At 40.9% G+C, this 23,393-nt stretch overlaps 2 protein-coding genes across 2 annotated transcripts in view; one reads left to right on the top strand and one right to left on the bottom strand.

The window, feature by feature from the left end:
• Positions 1 to 2,564: 2,564 nt before the first annotated feature.
• Positions 2,565 to 15,341, bottom strand: pnp5b (purine nucleoside phosphorylase 5b). The gene is made up of 6 exons (XM_085803702.1): positions 15,241 to 15,341; positions 9,953 to 10,122; positions 9,706 to 9,809; positions 8,029 to 8,204; positions 4,940 to 5,127; positions 2,565 to 3,481 (listed from the first exon to the last, which is right to left on the bottom strand). The coding sequence occupies exons 1-6, from the start codon at positions 15,267 to 15,269 to the stop codon at positions 3,240 to 3,242; spliced, it is 909 nt and encodes a 302-aa protein (XP_085659828.1). The 5' UTR covers positions 15,270 to 15,341; the 3' UTR covers positions 2,565 to 3,239.
• Positions 15,342 to 22,591: 7,250 nt separating this feature from the next.
• The window catches only part of LOC146970179 (ATP-sensitive inward rectifier potassium channel 10-like), a 17,147-nt gene continuing 16,345 nt past the window's right edge, over positions 22,592 to 23,393 (top strand). The window contains exon 1 of the mRNA XM_085803695.1: positions 22,592 to 22,898. The gene's annotated coding sequence lies outside the window, so the exon portion shown is untranslated. The remainder of the gene's footprint in view (positions 22,899 to 23,393) is intronic.

Here is a 23,393-nt window from a genome sequence, read left to right as displayed (position 1 = left end):
GAGTCAGTACATTTTGTCCAGACACCTGGACCTGATGGTTTTACTGCACTCAGACTGACAGCTCCTGAAATTCCCACAACCTTGTATGGCCATAAGCAGCGTTGTCTGAGCGTCATGGAAAATGTTTTTTTTTTCCTTTTTAGTGGAGGAGAAGGAGGAGGAGGAGGAGGAGGAGGAGGAGGAGGAGGAGGAAGGGGGCAAGTGGCAGTGGATATATTTAGGGTGGGTTAAGGAAGTGGGAACAGTCGCAGCTCAGACTGGAGAGAGAGAGTGAGTGAGAGAAAAGTGGACGGTGTAGGAAACAGTTGAGCCGCTGATACAGTGAAGGACAGACTGACTATAAACACGTCGTCCATCACCTGTTTCCCTGGGCAACAGCAGCAGTGATTTATGGTTTACATTCTTCTGCAGGGAAGTTTACACTTTACACCGTGTGCACACGGTGAGTTAATGTGCAGGTTGTGTTTTATTAGCCAGGCGCTGTCAGGAGAGGATGTTGGAGGAGAACATTTACATTTCTGCCTTATTTTTTAAAGCATATTTTTTTGCTTTTTTTTCTGTTGATAAATGATCAAATATGAAACTAAATGTTTGATTGATGCTGTATGTTATAGCTTAAAACACATGGACGCCACATCAAAGACATTGTACATCAGTCGGTTTTAATGGCCCCTTATGTCCAACTAAGGACAAACCTGCTACAGCACTGAATGTTTCTTTCATTTTAAATGTACGCTACATTAAAGGGATAGTTCAACATTTTGGCAAATTGGCCCATTGCCATAATCCCTTGTGGGATTTCTTGGTTTCCCTCATCAAACTCATCAAATACACAATCCAACAACTCCACAACGCTCTGGTGGACAAGTTGTGAGCTGCACATTCACCACACTATGAGATAATAACACAACGTTACCAGACAGAGTTGTTTTAGAGGTAAATTCATGCAAAACCGCTGATGCACGTTCCCGTCAGGGGCAGTTTTTCATCAAGCAGTCTCTGCATTTCCCTCTAAAACAACTCTGTGTGGTAACGTTGTGTTATTATCTCATAGTGTGGTGAATGTGCAGCTCACAACTTGTCCACCAGAGCGTTGTGGAGTTGTTGGATTGTGTATTTGATGAGTTTGATGAGGGAAACCAAGAAATCCCATGAGCCTCCGTAGCATAGCTCTGAGCAGCTCGCGGCTCTGCTGCGCTGTTCTAAAAATAGCTTGCACCGACAATTAAAGGTAACGAACCTACTGCTAAAACTATAGAGATATGGCAATGGGTCAATTTGCCAAAATGAAACTGCCCCTTTAATATATCATATTAAGTAACAAAAAAAAGTTCTCCTCCGACATAACTTAACTTACTCAAATTAAAGTAACGTGCTTCTGGGTTTGCACCATCCTCTCCTTCAGCTCCGTCATCCAGGTTTATGTTCCTGTTGGCAGCTGTGGCGTTTCCATCCCATCCCTACTGTACTCACAAGGAAACTGCCGACCAGACTGTTTAAAATCAGAATCAGCATCAATTACCTTATTGAAATGATCTAAATTATAGAAAATAGATCAACATATTTCCACATTTAACTTATTTACAGGTATTTTAAAACAAGTCTACACAGTGCGCACGGCCCAGGTGACTCTCACAGCGCAGAGTTAATCGGTTTGTTGGCAACAGGCAGGAATGATTTGAATGTCGCTGTGTGGTTTAGTGAAACGTGGAGGAACGAGTCTGTTAATGAACTGAGAGGCTGATATGGTCACAGATGAAGACTCATCCTAACACCCTGACTAACTCCTTGTTCTCTTTCTCTTTCAGCACGTTTCACTGCACCACAGTCTCCTGCTGCACTGAAGCTGTAGTGACGTCCTGCTCTTATGAACACCTCAACGCCTCAATGAGAAAGTCCCACAGCGAAACGTCTCAGCTCTCCTTTTCAAGAGATTTTTTTTTCCTCCTGTGTGAGCGTGCATGTGTGTCGTTGAGGGTGTCCCTTATATCTTAATATTGAATATTGCTTATTTTTTAAAGGGATAGTTCAACATTTTGGCAAATCGGCCCATTGCCATAATCCCTATAGTCTTAGCCGTAGGTTCCTTACCTTTAATTGTCGGTGCAAGCTATTTTTAGAACGGCGGAGCAGAGCCGTGAGCTGCTCAGAGCTACGCTACGGAGGCTCATTATGGGATTTCTTGGTTTCCCTCATCAAACTCATCAAATACATAATCCAACAACTCCACAACGCTCTGGTGGACAAGTTGTGAGCTGCACATTCACCACGCTATGAGATAATAACACAACGTTACCAGACGGAGTTGTTTTAGAGGGAAATTCATGCAAAACCACTGATGTGCGTTGCCTTCAGGAGCAGTTTTTCAGCAAGCAGTCTCTGTATTTCCCTCTAAAACTTGTAACGTTATTATGATGATAGTCTTTTTTAGTCCTTTTTAGCCCTGGAATGGATGTGGCACCACAAATCTCGTTGCACTTTGTTTGTTGCAATGACAATAAACTAAATGCTATTTGAATTTGAATGTGAATTTGAAAAGCAGCACACACACACACACAGCACAGTTGTCAGGTTGAGTCTATTTTATTGCAGAAGCAGATCCGTTTGGTTTGTACAGTTTTGTGTAAAGTACCTCTACAAGCGCATACAGTCAAAAAACTCAGCCTGTTAGTTGAACAGTGTTAAGACGTAGAAAGAGACTTGAGTCTGTACACTTTGGTATCAGGTCGGATACCGTCCCTTTTCCTCCATTCTGTCCATCACACACACAGTCAGTCATCATCCGAACAAAAAACACTTAAATACATTTAAATACTCAATTAGAACTGACACCTTTTTACACCATATATATCAAATTATTATGTCCACCTTGGATACGTGTGATGAGTTGGAGATGTGTCCTGTTTTCTGTTATTAGTTTGGGGTGTTCTTGTTGTTGTTGGTTGATATCAGGGAACGGAAAAGAACGGAAAAAATAAATATAAGTTAAATTAAAAGCTTTTTAAGTTAGAATTTACATAATGATGACGCTACACTGACTGAGAACAGAGTACAGTGCATCACAGCAGGAACTGGTCAAAGAACTACTGATAGAAATATAAAAACAAAACAAAACAAAAAAGGACCTGTTGTCAAGTAACAGTCAGTAGAAACATTTTTAAAACTCAGCTTTTGCTAATAAACTAATTTATCAAAAAAAAAGAAAAAAAAAGAAAACCGCGTCTCTCTGACAGCGGACTTCACGAGGCTTTGTCGTTGTTGTTGTTGTTGGTGCTGCTGCTGCTCTCCAGCCGAGCCACCATGACGGACACCAGCTTCTCCAGCTGCTGCGACCGGACGCGGCCGGTCTCCAGCACCTCCTCGTGGTTGGCCTTCTCCTGGCTGTCGTAGTCCATCACCGAGCGGTTGCTGATCAGGGAGAGGGCGAAGCAGCGCATGCCGGCGTGGCGGGCGACGATCACCTCGTGGACGGTGCTCATCCCTGAGAGAGAAGGTGAAGGTGATTATTGATCATTTATACACTGACTACAAACTTATTTCATTTTTCTAATCAGTCATTACAAAATCATGATCCTAGCCTGGCATGTTTTTACCCATCTATGGTTTTTAAATCTGAATTGGAACCAAATCCAGCTAAAGGTGCAGCCTGGGGTTGATTTACACTTAATATACAAAGTGTTATAAAGTGTGTCCAAGGAAATTTCTTCCAAATGTTAAAGGGATAGTTCAACATTTTGGAAAATTGGCCCATTGCTATAATCCCTATAGTTTAGGAGTAAGTTTGTTACCTTTAATTGTCGGTGCAAGCTATTTTTAGAACGGCGGAGCAGAGCCGCGAGCTGCTCAGGGCTACGCTACGGAGGCTCATGGGATTTCTTGGTTTCCCTCATCAAACTCATCAAATACACAATCCAACAACTCCACAACGCTCTGGTGGACAAGTTGTGACCTGCACATTCACCACGCTATGAGATAATAACACAACGTTACCACACAGAGTTGTTTTAGAGGGAAATTCATGCAAAACAGCTGATTCGCGTTGCCTTCAGGGACAGTTTTTCATCAAGCAGTCTGTCAAACTGTGCTGTGTGTGTGCTGCTTTTCAAATTCACATTCAAATTCAAATAGCCTTTATTGTCATTGCAACAAAGTGCAACGAGATTTGTGGTGCCACATCCATTCCAGGGCTAAAAAGGACTAAAAAAGACTCATCATAATAACAGAACGTTACGAGTTTTAGAGGTAAATACAGAGACTGCTTGCTGAAAAACTGCTCCTGACGGGAACGCACAGCAGTGGTTTTGCATGAATTTCCCTCTAAAACAACTCTGTCTGGTAACGTTGTGTTATTATCTCATAGCGTGGTGAATGTGCAGGTCACAACTTGTCCACCAGAGCGTTGTGGAGTTGTTGGATTGTGTATTTGATGAGTTTGACGAGGGAAACCAAGAAATCCCATAATGAGCCTCCGTAGTGTAGCTCTGAGCAGCTCACGGCTCTGCTCCGCCGTTCTAAAAACAGCTTACACCGACAATTAAAGGTATCAAACCTACTGCTATGACTATAGGGATTATGGCAATGGGCCGATTTGCCAAAATGTTGAACTATCCCTTTGAATATATCATGAAATTCTACCGACGGAAAGTTGCTTGGACACACTTTAGTACTACTGTAAGTAGGATACTGAATATCATCCAGGCCTTTGTCAGCTTTCTAATTTATCTTCTACAATTAATTAAATGAATTTCTGCCTGAGCTCTGACCCTGTGACTCGTTTCCTCCTCCTGTGTCTCAGTCAGCAGGACTTCTGTCTTCTTCCTCTGCACACATCACACCTTCTGACATGTTTCTGACTGATCTCAGTTTCAGAGTGAGATAAGATTGAAGTCGAGTACGTGACTCTTTTTTTTTTTCGTGAGAAGTAGAAGTGACGACTCACCGACGGCATCGGCGCCGAGCCTGTGCAGCAGGCGACACTCGGCGATGGTTTCGAAGGACGGACCTCCCAACACGCTGTACACGCCCTCCTTCAGGAAGTCGTAGCCCACCTCCGCCGCCACTTCGTGCGCCAGCTGCCTCAGCTCGCGGTCGTAGGCGTCGGACATGCAGGGGAAACGAACGCCAAACCTGAAGAGATAGATAGATAGATAGATAGATAGATAGATAGATAGATAGATAGATAGATAGATAGATAGATAGATAGATAGATAGATAGATAGAACTTTATTCATCCCGAAGGAAATTATTCGGCCAGGCCGCTCCAGAGGAAAATAACTTAGTTAAAGAAAAAGATACAAAAGATACAAAGAGGAAAATATATGATAAAATATATCCTGCAATGTCTAGACCTGTGGTTCCCAAACTTTTTTGTCTTGCGTACCCCCTGAGCCGTTTTGCCATACCACAAGTACCCCCTCCCTGATACGTGTTGATGATTCTCCAAAAGTGGTCATAACGTAACACAACTGATTAAGAAACGAAAATCATTTCAATTTCTCTCTCCAATTTGTACAAAGAGATTTTACACTATTCTCCTATTTTAGTTGTTTCTGGCTGTTGTGGTGTTTGTTGTGGTCAGATGTGTCTTCACAGAGTTGTAGGATTGTCACAATACTAAAATTTCCAACTAAATGCCAATACCCACGAAAATATTAAATATGACATCATATTCAATACGGCAGCAGTGCCTCCCAGCTTATTATTGCTCCATTATTTTATTTTTATTATAATCAAAAGGACTTATAACAGATGTTTGTTTGTTTTTTTTATTAAATGAAAAGCTAACTAAGAGTTGTGCAATTCCAGTGTGTTGCTATTGTTTCATTACATTCATTACAATGCATCTCCTCTCCCTCCTCCCTCACAACACACACACGTGCATGCAGACAGCGGAGAAAAAGAGAGGAGACGAGAGAGGAGACGAGAGAGGAGTGTTGCCGTTAATATCGCCGTTTTAAACTCTTACGGCTAAATTCACCCTACGTGCGTCTAGTTCTGTGTAACTACTCACTCAGGTCTAAACACTCTGGACGCTGCCTGCTCTCCTCTGCTCTGCTCTGCCTGTCGAGTGCGCGCGTCGGGCGCTGTGGGGGCGCGCTGTTAATATCGATACTTTTAGAAATCAGTCATGTATCCAGATGCGCCGTTTTGCATCGATACTTTTGACAACTATACAAAGCTGTGCTACAGGTTGTTGTCTTCTGGGGGGAACTAGTTGTGGCACATGTACCATTTCAGTAATGGGCTTCTGAAGTGACTCGGAATATCTAATTATCATCTTGGTAATAAATTAATTAATGTTTCTACGTACCCCCTGCAATGTGCTCACGTACCCCTAGGGGTACGCGTACCACACTTTGGGAACCACTGGTCTAGACCATATACACGACAAAGGAGCAACCTAGATATAAGTTAAAAGTTAAAATACAGTGCAACATTAATTTAAAAAGTGCTGTAATACAAAAGTCCGAAAAACACAAACACAAAAAATTAGAGAGAGACAGAGAGACAGAAGGAGGGAGACGGACGGTGTTGAGTCACGTCAAGTCCAACTCAAACTCACACGGCGGTGCGACAGTACGCAACACTGAAATGACCCCACATGACTTCCAACGCAACTTTACAGGAAGACACAAAGTTTCACCACACCAGACCTGGAAGTGTTTCATTTTGATGCGGGAGATGTGACGGCCGTGATGCTCTGAAATGTAACTTCCCCCCTCAGAGGCTTTGATATGTGTTCATGTGCTGTAGAGATAAAACCAATTTGACCTCTGCTCCGAGTCTGGGAGGGAGTGGAAGTTAACGTGTTTTGAAGTTCGCCAACATCATAATCGCTCTAAATTGCAGCGTTTGAGTCTGACAGGAAACTTTTGTTGACACGAGCTGCTTCAGGGATGAAATGTGGCAGATTTCTGTGTAGGAGACTGAGAAATGTGCAGCACAATAGAAGATGAAATGTGGTGGGGGAGGGAAAAAAAAACTGTGTCCAGCTGCGTCATGAATGAGCAGCAACTGTTTGTTTAGAGAAAAATAAGAGGAGACTTACAGTAATTAGATCACCACGGAGGGAAATTAGCATGAAATTGTCTGGGTGTAAAACTGTTCATTAGGAACAGACTCTCGTGTTTTAATCTAGTGGAGTACATTTCATATTTTCAAGCTGTGATATGAGAGGTTGCCAGTGTTTATAGAATTTAAATAGAGTGAATTCGACCTTCTCTAGTCTCAGAAATGTCATCAGGTCTTTAAGCCAGAATTCATTTTAAAGGGTCTTTCCACTGTAAAAGAATTTGGCGACGAGCAATCAGGGATGCAAAAGAAATTACATTTTTTTGTGTTGAAATAATCTTAATTTCTTTATTAAAACACGAGAGCTTATTCCTAATGAACAGTTTTACTTTTGTTACTGTGGACTGTATATATGTATAACATTGATACAATTACATGGACAAATTATTTATGATTTTTTTTTCTTTCTCTTCTACTAGTTACTTTATTCTTATATATTTGGCCTTTTTATTGATATATACACACTTATTTTTATTAATACATACATATATATATATATATATATATATATATATAATTGTTGTTTTATTTTCTTTCTTTCTTTCTTTTTACCATATATATACATATATTTTTTTTTCTTCTGATATGAATTTGTCGGTAACTTACCTGTTAGTAAGGGTAACATTAGGTGTGTGGGGGGAAGAAAAACCACTTATGTGTTACTGACTTGTAAAATGAATCTTTGTGACCCAAAGTGGAATAAAAAAAAAAAATGAGAGTGAGAGAAAAAAAAAAGAAATTGTCTGGGTGAAGTGTTGTTGTATTAATTGTGAAATCCTGAGGTCAAATATAAATCATTTTAAAATGATGTTTCAGTGAGTGTCACAAGACGGTTTCCTGCTGTTGTGACAAAAACAAAATGATGCAACTCAACAGGAAGTCCTGGTCGTTTTGAGCCTTTAAACCTTTAAACATGCAAACAATTAAATCTGACGTGTGCATCTCCGTCCCTCCTACCGGTCATCGTTGGGTCCAGCCAGAGGGTTGATCCCAGCGAAGCCCGGCATGTTGATGTGGTCCTTGATGACCATCACGTCGCCCACCTTGTAGTCCTGGTTGAGGCCGCCGGCCGCGTTGGTCATGATCATCGTCTCCACGCCCATCAGCTTGAAGACGCGCATGGGCAGCGTGATCTGAAACAAACACAACAAGGTAACACAAAACTCTGTTTAGAAAGTGAAAGCGGGGGTGAACTGAGGCCACGGCAGAATCTGATATCTCCGCCTTCTGCTATGTTGTTGTCTGTGTTTTCAGACGGCAGCTGAGTAGATAAACACACAGCAGATATAATCAACGTGGAATCTTAAAGGGTCCGTGCAGCCAAAAACACAAAAACAACGACAACATGTTCGCTCACTTTCCCTCAAGTTTCTGACCTTGGGTCTGGTCTGGTGTTTGAGCAGCTGGCTGTCTCTCCAGAAACAAGCTCTGCTGCCAGGTTTCATGGGAACGACTCGGAGCACAGTGACAGTGAACAGGACGTTCAGGAAGAGAAAAACTCCCTTTTTAAAAAAAAGTTTAAACTGTTTTTTCCAGCAGCAGAAACGACTGTTTAATCCATCCCTTTCACACAAAACAAAAACTATTTGCAAAAGGTAATACCACTGATATTAAGGAAGGAGTATTCATTCAATTTCATTTAAGATAAGATAAGAAAACCTTTATCGTCTCTTTGTATGAGGTTTTTTGTTGCACAGCAGCTCTGCAAACATCACCATCCTGCATTACATTTACACTGTTCTACTCTTCTGGTTGTTCAGCAATGTAATGGAGTGAGGAACAAAGGAGAGTTTGTGTTGGTAGGAAACTGAATATTTCACCTTGGGGGCAGATTTTGAGACATTTTTTTTTTGCCACCACTCACATCTCTACATCAGGACTGGGTGATATGATGGTGACAGGATTATTCCAGCTGGAGCGACGTGACTGCAGCGAACCATCGAGACATTCAACAAACTCATGCAACGAGTCACTGAATGTGTTTACTGTTGCTCATCCAACAAGGGTTTATTCAGGTGCTCCAGCCCAGAACAAGTGTACCTTTTATTTTTTTCAGAGGTCTGAGTCTGTGTTTTTTACTAAGCTTTAAAGGGGATGTGTTATAGAAATATCACTTATCTTTTTGGGGCTTTTTATGCCTTTATAAGATAGTCCAACCTACTGTGCCCTGAAATATCACCTTTTGAAGGCTCTTTAACGTGTATTTGGGTGTTTGACTTGCCTTCCGACCCAAAAATGTGAGAATTGACTAAAAAAATCTGCAATTTTCAGGCTCCCTAGGTTGAAATCCATGTGGTTTTACAGACTGTTCCCTCAGTTGTCATTCAATGATGTAATTAGTTTTTGAATTTGCATAATCCCACCCCTACCTGTGAGTACCTGCACCAGTAGAAGGGGCGGGGCTAACAGTGGCTCATTTGCATTTAAAGGGACAGGCACTAAAACCAGCCGTTCTGAACAGGGCTGTGTTGAGAGGATGAAAAGAGCTGTGATGTTTGATCCTTGGGGGATTTTGACTAAAGCATCTCACAGACATGTCGTTAGACACCTGGGAACTATTTTAATTTGTGGGAAAGGGGCAGAATATGTTTCCTTTAACTCTCCTGACTGCTGCAGGCTGTGACCTCCACTCACCTTCTGGATGGGGTAGCCCTCGTACAGGTGGAACCTGCCCTGCATGCAAACACACGGCTTCCCTTTTAGTGTCCCAAACACCAGCTGGCCTGCGTGACCATGCACTGCAACACACACACACACACACACACACACACACACACACACACGCTTGTTAGACACTCAGTGCAAACATGCACACAAAAACAGACACACACACATTGATGTTAACAGCTGTTTTCCCGGAGCGGCTGCGGGCTGTGCATACCTGTGCTCCTGGGGAAGTTGGGAATGTCGCTGTACTTGAAGACCTGCGGGTCCTTGAGCATCTCGGCCAGCCCCCCCAGGCCCGAGCCGCACACGATCCCCACCTTGGGACGCACTTGTGTGTTGGACATCAGCCAGTCAGCTGCGGCGCGGCACTCATCATAGCTGTCGCTGAGAGAGAAGGAGAGGTAAAAGATCAGTCACAGAGACGTTCAGAGGCACCAGCAGCACCAGAACGGGCCTGTAGACGGTTTATCCCAGAGGAGTGGGACGTGTCGCGCTGCACGATTAATGGAAATATAATCAAAACTGCTACGTGTGTCCAACTATAAAATGTATAAATGAGTCACACTGCTGTGAAGCGACAGAGACGCTCCAAACTGCAAATCAAAATGGAAAAAGATAATTCCAACTCATACATTGCAATATGATTATTATTTTATTTCATGTAGTTGAAGTTTGAGGTGTCATTATGATCGTTTTCATTTTACTTTATAATATTAACTCAACACCAAAGCTTCTCCAACATATTTTACTGTTTGATGGGACAATATTGTCTGTGATTCAGACAGAAACTCTCGGTTTTAGATTTTAGATTCTTATTCTCTAAGCTTTTAATTCATGTTTTAATTGTATTATAACCATACATGTTTTAAATAATAACCTTTTTTATCAACTGGTATCTTTACCAACAACAGTCACATAAATAACAACTTTACCCTCAATGATTTTTGAGTTTATATAAAGGAAAAATCATTTTTTATTAAAAGCGACAATGGAGCTCTTTGGTTTTGACACACTGTAGACGTAAACAATGTCCTCATTTCACCGCATTCAACAACCAGGAAATAACCCTGTAATATCTGATTGAAGCCGTCCTGCCCACAGTGAATATCTTTCCTGGCTCTGATCTTTATTTACATAGACACACAAGTTAGACACACAGTATGTCCTGGTATGTGCGTACTTTACAAGGTTTGCATTCTTTAAATGTGCAAACAGTGCGTCATGTAGAGTGAGAGCTTAAACACACTTTACAGTATTTATCAAAGACACACACCCAAACACATAATGCATATTTATGTACCTGTGAGGACAAGCAGGAATTACTAGTTGAGCCCTTTCATTAGTTTCACAACGTAAACCTAAGAGATTGTAAATGTTGTCTGTCTGGAGCATCTGGTCTCTTCACACACACCTTAAAATTACAACACACACTCTGAACAGACTTAATACCATTTATTCTATAGTTTGTTGTAATGATATGTCATGTGATAACAGTATTTACATTATATCAAGTAAAAACTGCACAAAATGCTTTAAAATTTGTTGTTTAAGAATTGTCTCCTGCTGAAAAGTAAAATTTTATTTTATTTGGCATACCGATTGTACATGGAAACTCAGCTCGGTTTTTGTCTGGGATTAATGAAACTAAAGAAGGCGAAACATCTCAATTATGAGGATTTAGTGCTGTACAGGATGGTAAAACTGAATATGTGGACAAAATAAGACATTTGAAGAACTTTGGACTTTCAATTAGACTTTTTTTTTCATTATTTGCTACATAACAAATGACTGAGAACAATAATAATTGATTAAATCTATTAAAGACCGGGTAAACCAAATTCAGTATTTTTCTTCTTATCATATTAATTAGACCTTAAATGTGTCCCTCAAAACATGTAAAAAGTATTTTTGCCATTCATCATTTCCTTGAGGAGCTAGGCCTCAGAGACTGTTCTGTGTGCAGGTTTTGAATGGGCGGGCTTAAATCATGACCGCTTTACGTAAAGCGGTCATACTTACATAAACCCGCCCCCTGCTCTGCTCTACGTATAAATACATTCAGCCAACTGACTTCTGTGGTTTTCCGTCCCACTTGCTCTTCAGTCTAGCTGAAACACGTGCAACAGCCAGCTAACTAAACGTAGCTCATGTTCACACACAGGGGAGACCACTACTGTCTTGTTCCTTCATATAACGAGTTTACAGCGCTAACGTTAACGTATTCACACCGTGATAAACAGCCGTCACCGCGGGGAGAGAGGCTGAATCCTCCGCGGCCACACACCCCTCACAATGTTACACACACACACAGCAGCAGCAGCAGCAGCAACACCGTCTTTTGACCAGAGTCTTCCTCATTAACACACTGTCCGACCAAACAGCCTCCACTCATCCACACAAACGGGAGACCAGACCAGCCGTACTGTACAATCACGGACGGAAAACACCGTAAAAAAAACAACAAAAAACCTCCGCTGTGGTCCCGGCCCCATGTCCGAGCGGACACACAGCTGATCAAACCATTTCTTACCTTCACTCTGGTGTCTAAAACAGGAAGCAGCAGCAGCATCATCAGTCATCCAGCACCAACAGTTTATTAATCCACCGATAAGCTAAAGCTAAGCTAACGTTAGCTAAAAACTTTATTTATTTTTTTCACACAATGCAAATGGATGAAAGACGCTGACCGGTAACGAGATGTAGCCTAAAACTGAGGGAACAGTTTGTAAAACCACATGGATTTCAACCTAGGGAGCCTGAAAATTACAGATTTTTTTTAGTCAATTCTCACATTTTTGGGTCGGAAGGCAAGTCAAACACCCAAATACACGTTAAAGAGCCTTCAAAAAGTGATATTTCAGGGCGCAGTAGGTTGAGCTATCTAATAAAAACACAAAAAGCCCCAAAAATATTTTTAAAAAAAAGTGAAATTACTATAATATGTCCCCTTTAAAGCTTAGTAAAAAGCACAGACTCAGACCTCTGAAAAAAATTGTGCAGTATGGTGGATTATAACCTGTTGCAGCTGGATCACTGCTGCTGCTGGGACTGTTTTAGACACCAAGAGTGAAGGTAAGAAATATTTCCTGAAGGTTTATCAGCTGTGTCAGTGCTGAGGACTGGGGTGTGTGGTGGAGTGTGTTTGAGGTCACTTTCCCGTCTTTATTTCATGACGACGTGTACATGTTTAGGTTGTGTATCAGAGACGTTCAGTGAAGCCTAGCTCTCCTGCCATGGGGCGTGGTTTCTTTGCCTGCAGCGGACACGCCCACACCGTTCTGAAGCAGAGAAAACAGCTCATTTATTGACAACTTTGATGCAGAATTTTATATACTTCACGACTTTTTTAGTCCTCCAAATTTGACAGAGTGGTTAATAATATGTTTTCCTGTGGTATTATAAACTTAAAACACATATTTATTCTTGGTTTACCCGGTCTTTAAGTGTAGCCATAAAAGAAGCTAATATTGTTTTGTTTTTTATCTGAATGGTGAGTTTTCAGCCAAGTTCTACCTGAAAGTAAAAAAAAAACAATACATTTCATTCATCAATACTAGAACATTTCAATAACTCAGTCTCATTGCAGTTCAGTGGTTTAAATTAAATATAAAACTAATTTTATTCAAAAGGCAGAATAGTGAAATGAACAGGCTTTTCTATTTAGAAAGGGGGGCTTTTATCAACTTAAGAACATATCCAGAATTAGGGGTTTTATGTCCCAAGGGGAAGCTGATTCATGCTTTTATCTCATTGGCTCCCAGTCGGCTACAGAATAGATTTTAAAGTTCTGCTACTGGTTTACAAATCACTGAATGGTTTAGGTCCAGAATACATGAATGACATGTTAGTAGAGTCTAAACCCAGTAGAGCTCTGAGATCTACTGACTCAGGTCAGATAGTGGAGCTCAGAGTTCAGACCAGACATGGTGAAGCAGCATTTAGCTGTGATGCTGCTCACAAGTGGAACAAACTACCAGCAGACCTGAGATCAGCCCCAACTGTCAGCACTTTTAAATCCAGGTTAAAAACATTTCTCTTTTCACGAGCTTGTTCCAAAATGAGATTCCCCCGCCCCAAAATGTGGATGGAATCTGTGATGACAAATCACACACGAGGCAGGCATGTGTTGTTACTCACAAGCAGGTTGATTTTTTTTCTTTTTCTTCAATTATTACTGTCAAAAAGAGTTTGGAAATCAATACAGTAACACTTTGAAATCACAGTTGATTTTTTTCGAGTTTTATTCTCACTATAAATTAAAAATGATAAATAAATATAGGCCTAAATAGTCCTAAATGTGCCTAATGTAGCTATTTTTGAAAGCCTACAAATAAAATCCTGAATGTAGGCCACTTTTTGTGTGTGCAGTTTTTATTGTCTTTACATTAAAGGGAAGTTTGCACATGAAGACAAACATAGGCTAAGATGAACAAGACTACCCACAATATAGGCTATATATGAAAAAAATCCACTTTAGTGATTAGTTATAGGCTAATACATCATTATTTCACTTTTCACGTGCTTATAGCTGAGAACTTAAAACTTTATCTATTTTCTTTTATTTTACTTTTATTTGCTCTTGCTTTTAACTCTGTTTTTAGTGTTTTGTTTGTTCTTATTCTTCTTTTTTTTAATGTTTTGTCTTTATGTAAAGCCCATTGAGTTGCCTTGGTATGAAATGCGCTATATAAATAAAGATGCCTTGCCTTGCCTTACCTATAGGCTACGTGCGCTCTGTCACCAACCACCCCGCACATTAATAGCGTGGATGTGATGACGTCAGAGTGCGGGAAGGGAAGGGGGGGGGGGGGTCTGCCAGCTGTGACGTGATATATGGCACATGTGGGCCAAACACACAATAGGAGCCCGCTGGCGCTGACTCATAAACACACTCATTCAGAAACAACGCAGCGCCACCACAACCTTCCTGTAGTGTAGGCTAGGCGGGCGCGCGACGTCGGCTCGTTTGAAGTAGTGACGTCAGAGGCTCAAAGCCCGCATGTCGCCAACGCACAAGAGTTTCTCTCTCTTTTTCTTTCCCCCCTCCTCCTCCTCCTCCTCCTCCTCTTCCTCCTCCTCTAACCCGTTGAACCGAACACGTTTCCCTTCAACAGCCTCCTCTTCATCTTCCTCTTCATCTTCCTCGTGGAGAAATATGAAGAAGAAAAAAAAAAAAACCGCATCCGGAGGCGCGCGACATCCTCACGCGCGCGCGTTTTCATAGCACATTTTTAATGAGGGGTTGTAATAAGCTTAGCGGCTTCTCTAGTTTCATGTGAAGCCGCGTAAAAAGGAAGTTTGAGATAAACAGACAGTAGCTAAACATTTCACTTCCCCTGTTTCCCGAGCGACAGGAAGCCGGTGATGGTTCAGGTACATCACGGCAAATATGTACAAAATGTAGCCTACACAAGATGATTTTATACATGATGATACACAAGTAGTTATTATATTATGTGTGTGTGTTTAATTATGATATTATAATGAATATCCGTGACTCACCCGGACGCAACCTCGGATACGGAGAGCATGATGATGAAGCGTCACCAGGTTTATTCCGCGTTGAATTGAGTCTGTGAGACGTTTGTGTCGCGTTTGACCAGTTTCCCTGTTGGTATGGGACCAGTGTGAGGTCTCTCCAGTCCAGTCCCCTCCCAGCAGCACCAGCCCCCTCGATGACGCCGGGGATCCGATTGGCTGAAGCGCAAAGGCGTGTAACCTACACAAATGCAATGGTGCGTTCAAGAGCGTGTTCCAAAATGAGATTCCCCCCGCCCCAAAATGTGTATGGAATCTGTGATGACAAATCACACACGAGGCAGCATGCGATGTGTTTATTACTCACAAGCAGGTTGATTTTTTTCTTTTTTTTCCAATTATCACTGTTAAAAAGAGTTTGGAAATCAATACAGTAACACTTTGAAATCACTTAAGTTGATTTTTAAAAAAAGTTTTATTCTCACTATAAATTTAAAATGATAAATAAATATAGGCCTAAGTAGTCCTAAATGTGCCTCTAATGTAGCTATTTTTGAAAGCCTACAAATAAAATCCTGAGTGTAGGCCACTTTTTTAGTGCAGTTTCTATTGCCTTTACATTAAAGGGAAGTTTGCACATGAACTAAGACAAACAAGATGAACAAGACTATATGATTATAGTGATTAGTTATAACTTATAGGCTAATACATCATTATTTCTTACTTTTCTCTCAGGTTTGTATAATATTTTGTATTATGCAGCCTACACGACCACTCAGGAGTCTTAGTTATAGGAAATTCCGACAGACCGTGAAGGCAACGACTCTCAACGTGGTCGTGTTGCTGTTGGTGCTGATGCAATCGACTCGCACGCGACTAGAGATACAGACAAGAAGATAAAAATCCCGGTTGATCACCCATCATACTTTTTTTCAATAATAACTTTTAGGATGTAAAAATATAATTATTTAATCAAAGAAAACCTATTTACTACGGTCCTTTTTCCTTTTTTGAATAAGTAGGAGGGGATTTTTTTTCTTCCTCTATGAAAATCCCCTGTACAGGTATATGTGCATAAGAAGAGATAAGACATGGCAGTGAGCAGCAGATGTTTATCTTAAATGACATATAACAAAAGACTGTAGCCTACGTTTTAGAAACAAATTCAGATTTAAAAGAAGATAATTCTTTCACATTCTTTCAAACTCTTCTTTCTGACAGGATCGGTCACATGGGTCCTGTCTGTGTGTCAGCAGCAACAGTCACACCTGCAGCTTTAGCCTGTTGTGGGATAAACAAATGTGTTTGATAGAAATAAAACACTGCAATTTACAGTATAATTTCAATAGGTTTTTAAAATCAAGCTGAAAGAGCTGAGTGTGACAATAGAAGAGCTACAAGGTCATTGATTCATTATAAGTAAAAGGTTTGATTCCTTTGGGAGCTTTAAAGTGATTTTATGACTCTGCAGTTTGTCACTTTTAGATAATGAGACGTCCTGGGCTGTTTCATGTTGGACTGATGGGGGGAGGAAGAAGAAATGCTGAAAGTCTGTGCTCCGAACTTTTCATGTTAGGTTTCATAGTAATTGTCTGTCAGATATGGCGCTAAACAAATATGTGCAGACTGATACCAGACAGCTTAAAGGACATCTGGGATTTATGACATGACAGAGGTTCCTCAAAATCTGTAGCAGTCGTCCTTTCAACTTAAAACTTTTAAAGATAAACTTTATTTATGCATTAGGAACTTCATTTGTATAAAAACATCTGTGTTTGTGTGTGTCAAATCAAATACAACCCAACAGCAACAGTCTACACACATGTCACATACAGCTGCAGAGTGCTCATTGCATCCAAAAAAGAGACATAATAAATAGAAACACAATAAAGTATCTGGTAATCAGAGTCAGAATTACTTTATTGATCCCCAAAGGAAATTCCTAACTTGTAATGTTAATAATAAATAGAAAAAACAAGGATAGAAATAATAAAAATAATGTTTTATAATACATTACCCACCCTTAAAATATACATAAAGCCAATAGCAGAACATAAAAATAAAAAAGGGTAAATAGAGGATTCTTTGAAATGAGCAGATCGTTTGTCGTCTACACTGAAACAACTGAGATCTCACCACAATCTGTCGAGATGACTCCTGCAAACTCTGATTAATGACGTTTAGTCGAGTCGAGTTTAACAGCTCGACAAACAGAAAGACGAAGGCCGTGTCGTTTATTATGTTGGAAACACACAGAATAACAAGTTCTTATGCATTTCTGACAGTGTAGGTGTGTACCACTCCACTGTACATACTGTACATACAGTATACAGTACTTACACGTGCGTGTGTTGTGTTGTTTTGTTTCACACACCTGCTGTGATGTGATGGCTGCACAGAGCAGCCAGTGTTCTGGTTTCCCTCTGTTATGTAACAGCTGATCTGTATTCTCACGGTCGCGGGGCCCTTCTCCGTCCTGATGAGCCATGCAGACAAAACCTCGCTGCTCTCACGCGCTCCGAGGAGCTTGGCAGAAAAACTCAGGGTAAATATAACTTACATTTGCATGTGGAACTGTTAGTCCTTCATTATGGCCTGCAGCGTCTCTGCAGTGTCAGAAAACACACGAAACTCAAACAGAAATGTTTGTACACACACTTATTTAAGGCCTCTAGGCTCCACTGGGAAGTTTTAGCCACTAGTTTTTCCTCATGCCATCTAGTTTTTTCCTTAAAGGGATAGTTCAACATTTTGGCAAATTGGCCCATTGCCATAATCCCTATAGTTTTAGGAGTAGGTTCCTTACCTTTAATTGTCGGTGCAAGCTATTTTTAGAACGGCGGAGCAGAGCCGTGAGCTGCTCATAGCTACGCTACGGAGGCTCATGGGATTTCTTGGTTTCCCTCATCAAACTCATCAAATACACAATCCAACAACTCCACAACACTCTGGTGGACAAGTTGTGACCTGCACATTTACCAGGCTATGAGATAATAACACAACGTTACATTGCGATGGTTTTCGCGGCAAATGCAGAGACTGCTTGCAGAAAAACTGCCCTTGACGGGGGCAGTTTTTCAGCAAGCAGTCTCTGTATTTCCCTCTAAAACAACTCTGTGTGGTAATGTTCTGTTATTATCTCATCAGCGTGGTGAATGAGCAGGTCACAACTTGTCCACCAGAGCGTTGTGGAGTTGTTGGATTGTGTATTTGATGAGTTTGATGAGGGAAACCAAGAAATCCCATGAGCCTCCGTAGTGTAGCTCTGAGCAGCTCGCCGCTCTGCTCCGCCGTTCTAAAAATAGCTTGCACCGACAATTAAAGGCAACAAACCTACTGCTATGACTATAGGGATTATGGCAATGGGCCAATTTGCCAAAATGTTGAACTATCCCTTTAAGTCACAGGACAGTTTTATATTCATTCAGGCTCTGCAGCCTCAAAATGAGTTTTTCTCCTCTCTTTGTGTTTTAGCTGCATGTATCATGTTCGATACACTGCATATCAAGTAACAGGAACTCACAAACAAAGTGGGTCGTCTTTTGTGTGTTGCACCACTTTAGTTTTCAGACTTTTGGTCGACACATTGAGTTTTTAAATTTCAATTATTGAATATGTTGGTTATAGGTATTATAATTTGAATTAATTTGATATTCGTATATTTTGAATGGAGCAGTGTAACAAAACAGTTACTCTCTCAGCTACTTCTCATTCCTGTTTTGTCATAGTGACATCATATTTGTTGTAGCCATGGCAACAAGAGGGTGAGGCCTAATAATAATGATTTTAGCACCAGCGACAGGTTAAAGATTTTAAGCTTTTTACATTACAACATACTTCTTATAATTTTTTACAGAAATACAATGTTTTTAGTGCATGTTTGTTGTTGAACATGAATGAACATGAATTCCTTTCAGGTGAGTTTTTTATTCTGCCATGTGTTGTTCTTATTTCCGCCAAACCTGACCTTGTAATTTGCTCATGTTTTCCAGGTGAGGTGAGCAGCTCTTTCCCATGAGAAAGAACACACACACACACACACTGCTCTGTCTGCATAAGACATCAGCTGTTATCTGCTGCCATCTGGTGGCCGACCTCTAAGTTGCAGAAGGAGAAAATCTTCATGCACCTGCACCAACAAACTTGAGCATCGTCTGCAGATGTTTCAGGTTTACATCCACGTTTCTACCAACATGCAACAGTCTCTCAAAGTGTTGCTGCATGCAGTGTTTATTTATTACTCAAAACAACATCTAATCCCATTCTCTTTCAGATTCTTACAGATGACAAACTGAGTTATAGCGTGTTACTGTTCACTGGAGTAAACGACTGAGTTACTGATCAGCAGTGAAACTGAATCGATTCAGAAACAAAGATGTGGTATATTTTTAAACTGCAGCAGGTGTCTCCACCTCTCTGTGACCCGGTGTGAGCGCCTTCACCTCGGCTCAGACTCTCAGTCCAGAACAGGAAGTGAAACAGAGAAGCAAAGCAGCCACTAAATATGCAGGAGACAGGACGGAGGGCGAAATAAAAGGCTGGAAGGACAGAGAAAGAGAGTTTCTAAGGATGAATGAAACGGAGGTAAGTCCACCAGGACCACTGTAATGTGCCAAAAGCACCGGATGACCCCAAAACACACACACACACATGCACACACACTATTCTGTTTTAGTCGCTGTTCTTGTTTTTCGACAAAGAGTAAGTGGTAAACAGCTGAATGTTTGTCAACTCTGACTTACTGTTACATGCAAGTCACAACTCCACAGATCATATGTGGTGAGATATCACTTATAACACACACACACACACACACACACACACACACACACACACACACACACACACACACACACACTGACTCAGACTGATCAGTATTGATAGCAGAACTTCAGTCTTTAACAACAATGGTTTCTCAGTAAAATTAGATTTAAAAAAAAATGCAGCAGTGGAAGAAGTTACAGTAAATTGAGTCGTCTTTGCTCTGTAGATGTTTATCTGCTATAAAAACAAGAACAAACCTATTAGCACCAAGATTGCAGCACAGCAACCACATTTTGAACTTGTTAAAGCTGCAGCCAGTCTTCAGCTACGCTCTTTAAAACTCATTGCACAGACATTAGTGCAGTAAAAAGCATTGGATGTGCACCTGTTGTGGACAAGAGGTATAGAGGAAGTTAGGTCAAAATTTGGCACCGTGACTTGAAAACGAACTGTTACTCAATATATGTCCTACATGTACATGAACAGGAAGTACTGTTGTGACAGATTGTTCGGGGAACAGACATGGCTCGTTTTTCTTCTCACACCGTTTGACTCAACTTCCCCACAGAGTCGTTCCGGTCGTACCTGTGAATTACTTTGAACATGTGGGGGTGAAGCTGATGCTGCGGACGGTGTGTAGTATAGTTCACATAAAGACACTAACAGTGCAGGAGTCAACATCCTGCAGTGGAGGAAGGCAATTACAGTACAGAATAGAATAAAATAGAATAGAAATGCTTTATTGTCTTCCTTTGCATACAAAAGCAGAAATTTGCCTTTGGATTGCATAAAAACACATTCATAAAAATAAAAAAAACATTTCACCATTTCACATTTCATCAGCAGCAACCCATTGAATAATTTACATTAAAAAGTTTACGTAATACATCAATCAGTCACAATAGCAGCCACATGAAAAAGTATCAAGTCAAGTAAAAAATCCAGTATAAATATAAAGTGCTGTAGTGGTTTGCTTTAGTTGAATGTACAGTAGCTGCTAATGCACAGAAAGACAGTGAAAAGTCAAGATAAATGAGATAAAATTATGTGTTTTGAAAGAGATACATGTGAATTAAAGGTCTCATAATATATCAAGTGATATTTCAATATCTTTTTGGATTATAAAGCAGCTCCAGGTTCTATATTACAGTAATACTGTGAAAGTGTCAAAGGTCTCAGTCTGCAGAGAAACACACACATCTCTGTGCAGTCAGAAACTGTGCCTTAAAACGAGCCGTTAGGACTTCCTGTTACATTGTGATGTCACAACGAGGCAGTCCCCAAACTCAAAACCACAAATACATCCTTATATCTTAGTTATTTATATCTGAACTAAAAAAAAAACCCAAAATCACAGCATTTGGTGTTTTATTGCTGACGTTTTAAAAACGTCAATGACTTAATGAAAACAATGACTTATCCCCCAGTTTAGTCGTGTCAGCAAAACTAAATATGGTATCTCATGGGGAAATGATCCAATGGAGCAGCACACTCACATTCACATTCAGTCTCAGCTCACACACACACACACACATTAAGCTGTGGAGCATCTGCATATAAAAACGGTTGTATATTGTCTAAACAGTTGAACTTGCTATCTGCCAGTTGAATCCTCTCAAGTCGAGCGTGGTTTTTCTCTATCCGCCGTGTGCATCTGCTGCAATGTGAGAATGTGTGTGTTTGGTTTGAGGTCAGTCACCTTTTTTTTTTTTGTTTTCAGTAGTGCTGACAGCTCTGTATATGTGTGTTTTTCTTTGCTGCACCTTGCTTCCCAACACGTACAAACATTTCCTCTCATGCAGATTCATGAAAGTGTGACAACAATCAGATGCAAAGTGTGATCTCCCGCTCCGCTGTCATCATCATGTGCTGCTGCTGAGAAAACTCCACTTACATGACTGTTGTGTTAACCGATCTGATACCACTCACAGGGACTCTTCAGCACATTTGACTGGTTGGTCCAATCCACCTCTCTCCCTTCTTTCAATTAAATAACGCTTTGTCACCGTCTCCATGAGGCAGAGGGAGAGGGGCCGTATTCACCTCACGGATGTGGCCCCCTTTATGTGTTTGAGCTTAACGGGACGCTCCGTACAGACGCTCTTGGACACAGCAAACGCCGGGCAAAGGCGTTATGAATAGAGGCCTGTGTGGATGTGGATCCCCCTCTAAAAGAGTGTTTGTATGTGTGTGTGTGTTTTTCTATGTGTGTGTGTGTGTGTGTGCTGCAGGGGGTGGTTTGTTGGTGTGTGCACGTGTGCCCGAGTGCCAATGTGGAGACTTTGTGCATGTGAGGCGCCAAACATGTGCATAATGTGGCGAGAGAGGGTGGCAAGTGGCAACAACACATCCATCAAAACATGTGTGAAAAAAAAACAAAAAATTGGAAAATGTTGGATGTTTTTTTTTAAAGGTGTAATCCTCAGACTCCATTATGATGCGTTTATGGGTGATAGTGAATCAAAGAATCGAGGAGGAGGAGGAGTGGCGATCAGTTATTACAGAGATTACACAGACGTGAGCCGGACACAACAGGAATTCAGGAGTGAGGGAAAGAAAGAGAGAGGGAGAGGGAGAGGGAGAGAGAGGGGGATGCCTCTTATAAAGCCAAGTCCTGTCCCTTTGGGAAGAATTTGTGAGCCCAGTGAGACCAGAACCAGAGCTCCGGGTCAGAAACAGGAGCCCCAAGCAGCAGCAGTGAAGCCAATGACCAGTGTCCATAATTCTCCTTAATGGTGTTGTATCAATGTGGCGGGACGCCGGCTGCTGAGTTTATTCCTCCTGCAGATTTACAGTCCCAGTCGTGTCCCGTGAGCATGCATATGACAACAGAGCAGACATGTGGACGAGAGGCTGAGGCGCTGGGCTCCTAACTCTCCTGTCTACGGGTCAATTAGATCGCAGCCCCTGCTCACAAGGTAAGAAAACTACTTGTCCACAGAGTGCAATGCAAATAACTGAAATAATGGAATATTTTGCATGTCAAATAATAATAATTATAATAAAAAAGATGATTTAATTCTTAAATTAAGAAATGAAAATGACCAATCTTGGTATTTCTCATACAGTGAAGGTAAGTTTCTTGTTTCCTCCGACCTGTGTAATCACCATGTTTCATTTTTATTCATATTGCATTATTCCCACTGGAAATTGTTATATTGCACAGGTAAAAAAGTATACAAACAATTTAAAATTCTTGCTGAAAACATCTAAAAGTGTCTAATTTGACCAACTTTACAAATGTCTAATGTCATCACATTAAAGTAAGTTGCACTGAAACAGTGTAAGTGACATTAAGTTGCAACAGTCCTTTAAATAATCCTCATAACTCATTCATTATTTAGCTCTTTTTTTTTAAAGTTTAAAAGATTTCCATCCACAGGTGAAAACATCTGGCCTTTTCAGAACCATAA

This window comes from Trachurus japonicus, chromosome 17 (genome assembly GCF_045865225.1).
Source record: "Trachurus japonicus isolate A0001 chromosome 17, Traja_1.0".
Classification (NCBI taxonomy): Eukaryota; Metazoa; Chordata; class Actinopteri; order Carangiformes; family Carangidae; genus Trachurus; species Trachurus japonicus.
Note: the sequence above shows the minus strand (reverse complement) of the source record. Positions and strands in the feature narration are given on the sequence as shown.

Excerpts from the sequence above, each read along its gene's own strand:
- pnp5b (XM_085803702.1), bottom strand. The coding sequence starts at position 15,269 with ATGCTCTCCGTATCCGAGGTTGCGTCCGG. Across the intron at positions 10,123-15,240 it reads GTATCCGAGGTTGCGTCCGG|CGACAGCTATGATGAGTGCC; the intron begins GTGAGTCACGGA and ends CTTCTCTCTCAG. Across the intron at positions 3,482-4,939 it reads GCTCGGCGCCGATGCCGTCG|GGATGAGCACCGTCCACGAG; the intron begins GTGAGTCGTCAC and ends CTTCTCTCTCAG.